The following is a 9,081-nucleotide window of genomic DNA, read 5'->3' as shown; positions in this document are numbered from 1 at the left end:
GTAAGCGGGACGAGGTGGTCTAACAGTCGATGCCCTTCTTTAGCCGTGACGGCGATCACGCCTACGATCAACAAAGTCCTGGTGGAGGCTAGGCTGGCGCCAGTTACGAGGATCGTACGTACGCGTGACGTGCGGACACAAGTTGCCGATTGAAAACGGGAAGAGTGGAAGAATGCGAAGGGAGGAACGTGATAGTGGCCACCCCCTCTCGGTTTTGTCAAGATAGTGGTAGCCATGAGCGCGTCCGCTCTTCATTCTGTCCGGCTCGGTGGCCTTTAGTCGACCAGGCGAACCTATCGAGCGAAGAAGTAAGAGAAGCACCGCGTGTGTGCCAACCGGATAGAGGCGAGGTTGAATGTGACCGAGAGAAATGCAGCCCGGAACGAAGCGTGCGAGATTCTGTTCCACGATAATAGCGCTACTGTTCCTCATAGGCTATAGCGTGGACGCTACGTGGAAGAGGCGGGAGGACAAGACCAAGTGTCCCAAAGTAAAGGGAATCAGAAATTTTGACATATCCGAGGTACGTTTTCTCGCGGCATGGTCATTGTTTTTTCGTTATTGTTTTGTTTCGTCCATGAATTCTTCGTGGAATTTATACATTTGCAGTGCGGGTTTGTGCTGGTTTTTGTTGATTTTGTGATCTTTAGTTTGGTTCAATTAGGATCAATGTGCTTGTTGTAAATAGATGATTGAAAATGAAATGGAAATGGGAATAGGTAACGTATATGATGTCTCCTTAGTTTATTTCTCTCATTTTATTAATAATTTTGAAGAATTGTTATATTTGTTTTTCTGTTTAAATAGCGTAACAGTGAAAAGTATGATTGTATACAATAAAAAAAAATCAATATAATCATATTAAATATGATTCTATTGTTACAAAATCTGAAGATCAATTTTCTAAAATCGATTTATGTTTTTTTTAATTAATCCAGAATTAATGAGAATAAAGATTAATCAGGAAAAATACAGATTCAAAGCGTAATAAATTGATAGGAAAGTACTATAACGATTCTTGATATCATCTTGGACAGCGAGAAGCTTCATTGTGATCAAATATAGCAAGTTAGCGACATGTTAATGCAGATAATCAACTGGTGAATTTTCCCTAATTGCTACGACAGAATCATTGAACATCGGGTTACGTGTATCTCGTTGATATTCTGATTTCACAAATAGACGATCACGACGGATATCCGATCAATATGCACGATGAATATATAATAATAATTGCAGGGAGCGCAATTGGGACGCGTTTGTTGAATTCTCCTCGATTGGAATGAAAATAACAGGAATTACAATTTCCTCGTGGCATTGCGGTATGATTTTAACATCACAAAAGATGTTTAGCGTCTACGAGATTCGTTTAAACGAAATTCTCCGATATTTGATGGAAGAAATTTAGTCGAACGTAAACTTCATTGTAATTTTCGTGTTTCCAACAGTGTTTCTCAACTTGCCTGTCATGTCATCGATGTAAAAATAGATAAAGTGCTTGATATTCGTTAATATTTGTGATTTTAATGATTAATGGCGATTAACATAAATATCGAGAATTATTATTAATTACAAGCGTAGAACAGTCTTTTATTGATATTTTTATATCATTCTTTTAAACATTTTTCTCCCTTTTTTAAATAAAACAACTGGACTCGGAACAATTTTGAGAATCGATATTTTCAGGGATTTTATATTTCTATAAGATTGGGAAGACAGTTGGGGAAGACAAGGACCTCGCGTAAAATATCGCGAGTTTCTTTCAAAGGAAGACTCCATGCAATTTATTTTTGGAACTTTATGCGTGTTTAAAGGAAGGCTATTTCGGACATTACTTTGTGTGCATATAAAACTGCTCGCTTCCATTGAACACCTTTCTGTATATTTCCGTTGTATTTATTATTTTAGATTGAATCTTATCTTTCTCTCTCTTTTTTTTTTTAATTTTGGAAATTTTATCATTATATCTAATTACGATCTTGAAATTAATGCATCTTATTTGCATTAAATATAGGAATTATTGGGAACTGATCTTTGATTTTATTTATTTCTACGAGTTTGTTGATTTTTTTCATTAGAGTACTGATAGATTAATAATAATAATTATTTGGAAGAGATCAACTTTTACAGAGATAATAAAAGGATAAATGAAATGTGATAAATGAAATTAGGAAAAAGTTTCATTACTTTCATCTCTTTCTTTTCCCTTTTAAAACAAAAATTGATCTACTCTTCATTGTGTGATTTTTTTCTTTTTTATAATTTCTTAATGCTTTTGTTGAAAATCTATTAGTTTCCGAAATATAAAAGAAACATTTCGCAAACTTAGATTCTTATTTACAATAGTAAACTATTGTTGACTGATAATACACGAGATAATTATTTTTTCTTATTCTAACCTTGGAATTCTCTTTTCAGATAGGCAATGAACTGAATCGTTCAGCTTCATTGATAACCCAAAAACCACTGACGCGATACTTATTCTTAGTCAATTTTCAAACTCTAGATACACACTATCTCATCGATGTTTCCTGACAGTACTAATCTCATAGAATTCACATTAAATAAATTCTGAAATGATTGTTATATTCAAGTTTCTCTATTCAACGGCACAATGAAGGATTAAAAGAGGATTCGAAAAATTATCTAACTTCTTGTATCAATCAAAATTATTAAAAGAAAAGAAATGAAAAAATAGAAAACACGTTTCGAATATTTGCTTGGAAAAAATCAACAACGAATGAATTTTCATCCTTCGTTCACGAACGTGTTAATATCGACATGGAGGTGAAATAATGATAATCAAGACAGAGATGGATCGTCGTGCAAGAGGATGAATACACGAGAGGTAGAAAGGGAGATAGTTTTGCATTGCATGCCAAACTAAATGACAGTCCGCGGCAACGATTGCATGACCTGCCTCACGTAAACACCGATGAACCTCTCTGCAGCATTTACACTGGACTGGGATACCGAATTTTCCACTCTCGCATAAATCACTCGTACAATAGACCATCTATCGCTTTCGTTCGAAATACAAAAGTTATTTCATACGAATAGAGAAGATTAAGGGTTAAATATTCGATAACGAATAATAAAACCACGTGTATTAAAATTGGGAAATTATTTTTATCGAAATAAAAATATAAATAGATATAGATTTTCTTTCATATAAAGAAAATAAAATTGATCTTCAGATTCTATTTTTCACCGTGCATATATCTACCCTATTTCGCTTCGTCTATACACAGTCTGAACCTCGCATGAAGCCTTAAATGCTTAATAGAGAAAGAAAAACCCTCTTTTCTAAAGAAACTTTTGCAATCACATTTATCTTTCTTCGTATGTAGAACTTTAATAAACGATTTATCGAGTATATCTACTTTTAGAATAAAAATAAGATGTATATATGTATTTGATAAATCTAAAATCTACGTAATTGCACAAAAATATCCTTTCAGAAATAATGATATAGAAATAGTTCAAAATACGTCTAATGAAACAACAATGTTGAATTAATGGCATCTCTTGCCATTAACACGATTAATTTAATTACATCTCTCCTCGTGGAATGCATTTAGTAATCCGTCTCCCATATATATCTACATGCATATTTTCCTCGAGAACTTACTCCCAAGCACAAGTCCATTAGAGCACTAGGCGTTTCGATTAACATTGCAACGCGAACAACAAGAAGAGTGTACAAGGCGTGGATAAGTTGGCGGATTAACCGTGAAGACACGTTTCCTCCTATGCGGCAATAAAGGGCACGCGTTTTCTTCCAGTTCCTCGGTTCGTGGTATATAGTGCAGTACTATGCAAGCTCCGAGGAGGCCCTCGCTTACAGATGCATGCGAGCCGAATTGTCGATTTCCCCGGAAAGCACCGAGGTTACAATGAATTTCACTTATAGCTTCACAGACGATCCTATCAATGAGCAACTCGTCGGCAATATCACCTGGAAGATACCGTCCCCTGAACTGCCTGCACATTGGGTGCACGCCGAGTATCCGTGTAAGTAGAAATTTTCGATTCGATTCTCAAATATTCTTGGATATTGGTGTTTATTCGAATTTTTTTTTTTAAAACCTATGCAAATTGAAAATTTTAATAAATTAAAGATATATCATAACGTGTACGATTATAAGATTTTAATTAAATTGTTAAATTTTGCATAAACTTTTGGATAATTTAGGATCCCATCTACTCTGTACAAGGTAAGGAAAATTAAAATGTAATAATTTTGTGAATTTAGTCAATGTTAATATCTGTAAATATTAATAAAATTCTATTATTAATGGAAGAATTCTGTTATTAACGGAAATTGTCATTTATTGTTTGAATGTAGATGATTAATATATACGAAATATTATTAATTTTATTAAAATGAGTATTTTATATTATTTTAAAAAAAATAAAATATAGCGGAGCATTTATTGAGTTAAAAATAGCCTTATATATTTCATCCAATTATATTAAGGATACTGATACAGAAAGTATCATATATGATGCTGATAACCAACCCAAAAATAGGGTTTAATTATCTTCTCATAGATTACCTCTTCTTTTTAGAGGAAAATAGTAAAATGATATCTTTTGAAAAAAGAAATATACGTCAATTATACTTAATATAATTTACTTTTTTGAGAGATAAGAAATCAGCTTGATCATTTATAGTACAAGTATAATCAATATATCAGATATTTTAAAATGATTAAGAAATATTACTTGAAATTTCACATATGATTATTTATTTATATCATATTTTTCAATGGAAAATGCTTAAAATAGTTGCTGCTTTTTAGAAGAATAAATATATGTAAATGTAGATAGTCCTTTGTTTCTGGTTAAGAAAATATGCAAAAATAATGATTCTATAATACGTAATGCATATTTTATGAATGCAAATATAAGCTGTAAGCTGTAGACGAAATCTTCTTTTAGAAAGATACGACTGACAGCCGGAAACTACCGATAGCATTATACATTATTTTTATGCTGTCCAATATAATGTTATATTTTCATTTCTATACACTATACTTATCTAGTTCACCCACTTCTCTTCTTTTTCTATTCCATAGTAACGTGTTCATTTTCTATTCAATCGATTTAAGATGAATTATATTTGATTTATCTCTTTTGAGATATTTCATTCTGATAGAATTATATATAATTAATATTATTACTTGAATATACTGGAAAAAATCAATTATGTGTTATATTTTACATAAAAGATATGCATAATATCTATTTCATAAAAGTAAAAATTTTTATTTATCAATAAAATTATCAAATTGTCAAATTCATAAGTTTTAAAACTTTTATTAATTTTTGATGAAATTAATGTTATATTATGATGTATATTCATAATCAGAGATGTTAGAAATGCTTCATATTTTATAAATCTAACATTTAACGATTCTTTCAGAAGAATCATAAATTCTCACATAAAAGAAAAACAAATATAATCAATTAAAATATAAAAAATTTTGAATTCTCACATGATACTCATATTTTACAGATGAAGGAGTGTACAATACGTATGTACTAGATTCGGATTATAAATCTTGGGCATTGTTGATGCATTGTGCGGAACAAAGCAAAACTCCTCGATACTTATCGAGCTTCATCATGAGCCGAGAGCCGAGTCTTGGAACTAACGTTATTTCTTATCTACGCGAGAAGTTGCCCAGGTGAGTAACAATACGATCCTATTTCTCGTAAACGTGAATAACTGACGATTGAACCTGTGCGAGAATTGAATTAATACGATGGATATCTAACACCACACATGTAGGCTCATGAAATATTCATTCCAGAATAGAATCCAGAATATTCCAAGTGAAAGCTTGAAAGATTCTGACAGGTTTGCTTCGTTGTTTTAGCAAGTAAATTTGTCCATTAATAAATTTGTCATTTTTTTAAATTAATTTTCTACGATCTTCAGAATATTTTAGAAATCCTAATTAAGAAATTCTAGAAAGAACGAAGGAATGAATATATTTTGGGACATTTAGTTTTGGAATTCATGAAATATTTATTTATGAAATATTGTCAGGTGTGAGAAATATTTCGAATTTTTTTGAATCTTACCTCTTAATACAAAATTGAAATTTCTGGCAGAACAAATTTTTGTTCAAACTTACAATTTTGTAATAGGAGAATATAATTGAAGAAGAGATAGCATGATAAAATATTTTAGAATTTAATGTATTAGCTCTTTTATTTATTTTTTTAATTTGTTATATTCTCAAAAAGTGTAAGAAAAACAAAAAAAAAAAATAAAATAAAATAAATTATAATAAAAATAAAAATAATTTTTTTTGTGGTCTTTGACTAGTTGTGCCATCTCTTTGAAAAGTGCTGAAACTTCTCGTACTTTTTATCGACAGTGAAATAATACAGCTTGATTGGTGGTGCCATCTTCTCAGGAAATGTTGGAACTACACAGTTATTAATAAAATGAATTGTTTAAATAAAATTAAATTTTTGTTTTAATATACTTAATTGTACTATAAATTGTGATTTCTCTATGTCATTCAAATAATTCTCAAAAAATTTCACGTTTTACTTCTTATCAGATTATGTTCTCCTATATACAAAAAAAGAAAATCTTTAAGAAAAACAATTGTTTAAAATTTCTTTTCAAATTTTTAATTTTATATCAGGAGAATATAATAATAGAAGAGATAAGACGAAAAATTTTTCTAAAATCTTACATAATCTATTATATTTACTCAGTGCAATTCTCTGTATGATATTACCGGAAATACTATCAATTATTGTTAATCAGTTTTAATTAGTAATTAATTTCAACGATTATTAATGTAAAATTAATTCCAAATACTATAAATAAATTGTTACATTACCAATTATTTTGATCCTTTCTTTATTTGAAGATATGACATCGATCTGGAGTACATGTTCCCTATGGATCAGAATCAGTGTAACAAAACAGAAATTTCCGAAATGGACATGCTGATTCCACCATCAGTAATAGCCAGAAGAAACAATGCTGCACGGAAACACCCTCTGAAACGGAAGCATCGACGTGTTTAAATTCATTATGCACTATTTGTTTAAATAGGTACAATCTTATATATATATATTTAGTTTTATTATATTTAGCAATAAATGTATTATATTTTCCTTTAGGATTATTAATTCATTCTATGTTGTTTAAAATACAATAATAAAAAGTATTAATTTTATTTTCACATGTGTTGCAATATTGTATCTACTAATAAATACACATTTTCTCGTATTAATACATGATCATCTTTGAAATATTGAAGATTTATATAAATCCTTCAATACATTTTCTTTAGTAATTAAAAACAATTGTGAATATAATGATATATGAAGTAATTATGAAAAATTGTATCAAAAAATTGGCGTGATATAAAAAAATTATGCGCAAATATTGTAATATTCAACGAGTGTGATATGGATCACAGTACTAGTCTATTAAAATATTATTATACTATATTTTAAAGTTAAGATTGATTTCAAATAGATTTAGATAGATAGATTATGATTAAATTGTGTGATCGATTTAAGTATTTAAACATCTGATAAATTTTTGTGATATAAGTGGTGACGACAATATACAATATACATTTATGAAATTGTAAAAAAAAATTAAATTATTGAAATTATAATAATTTTATAATATAAAATTTAATTATTGACAATTTTCATTATTGAAAATTATACATTCTTTCACTTATATTGAAGAAATTATCGATGACATACAATTTTTTCTTATATTATGCAATATCAGAACAATTGTATATAGGAATAAAATATGTATATACATTAAAAGAATATTTGTATCATTAAATTATTAAAAATATTAAATATTATAATATTATATTTGAAAGAAATATTTTATGTCATATTTTCAATATTACAAATAGACAATATAACCATTGTTTAATTATTATTTAACGTAAATGATTATATTTTCATAGGTTTTTATTTTTCTTTTTGTAACAATTTTATTAAAATTTTATATATTTGTAATATACAAATAAAGATCGTTATAATTTTAATTTAATTAATTAAATTTTCGTTGCTTGAAATACTGTTAATAATTATATAAAGATTTTTAATATTAATAAAAACTATAGTTTTATGGTTAATAATAACATTCTTTCTAATTCTTATATTAAGAATATTGCGTTTTAAACTATATAAATATTTACAATTATATAACTATCTATAATATAGTACTACGCAATACGTAAATAAATAACACAGATGTTTCAAAATTTGCCTATAGAAGTCAATGAATAATTATTGTTTAACTATTTTTTAAAACAATTTTTTCATAAATTTTATCCCACATTATATTTTCCTATTCTTAAAATAGTTAATCCGAAATTTGATTATATGTTTAAAGTAAAGCTTTATTATCTAAAATAATCTAAAACAATAAGTATTATTTTAAACTATTGTAATTTTAAGTTGTATTTTATAAAAACATTCCACATACTTCCCGCATACCTAATAATTTAATTTATTATTTCACTATATCAAATATTTGGAGTGATACAAGTTTTATTGTTAAATCTAAAAATGTAATACATATTATTAAAAAATTCCACGCATTAAGTTTTCATTTTACAATTAATGTCTTTCAGGATAATAAATGTTTCTGGTATACAAGTTGAAGGAAATAGTTTTTTTTTTTTTGATACATGTTGATTACTTAATGTTTAACTGTTGGAGTAGCCAACAGGTGAGTAGCCTCAATGGTTATTGAGTAGTCAAATGGCTACTAAATGGTCCATCAGTGATCAATCAATAAATGATAACTGAGTAATGAATAATCAATGGACAATCAATAACCAATCAATAATTTAAGTTAAAAAGTGATCAATTGCCGGTTAATTTTCAAACAAAATTCAGTTAGATATTATTCGTCGATCGACCAATCAATCAAAGATTAATTGAAAATCAATTGATAATCAATTGTCAATCTATTTATCAATCCTTGAACGAGATCCAACATGTATCCAAACATCCTGTATACTGTTTTCTCGCAGCGAAAGGCTAAGAGATCAACAAGAAGGGTGA

The 9,081-nt window shown here is 28.4% G+C and overlaps 1 protein-coding gene across 1 annotated transcript; it reads left to right on the top strand.

Annotated features, from left to right (window-relative positions):
* Positions 1–7,264, top strand: LOC409025 (apolipoprotein D). Its single transcript, XM_392555.7, has 4 exons — positions 1–523; positions 3,786–4,014; positions 5,522–5,693; positions 6,900–7,264. The coding sequence occupies exons 1-4, from the start codon at positions 371–373 to the stop codon at positions 7,057–7,059; spliced, it is 714 nt and encodes a 237-aa protein (XP_392555.1). The 5' UTR covers positions 1–370; the 3' UTR covers positions 7,060–7,264.
* Positions 7,265–9,081: the final 1,817 nt, after the last annotated feature.

Source organism: Apis mellifera, linkage group LG9, assembly GCF_003254395.2.
Source record: "Apis mellifera strain DH4 linkage group LG9, Amel_HAv3.1, whole genome shotgun sequence".
In the NCBI taxonomy this organism is placed as follows: Eukaryota; Metazoa; Arthropoda; class Insecta; order Hymenoptera; family Apidae; genus Apis; species Apis mellifera.
Note: the sequence above shows the minus strand (reverse complement) of the source record. Positions and strands in the feature narration are given on the sequence as shown.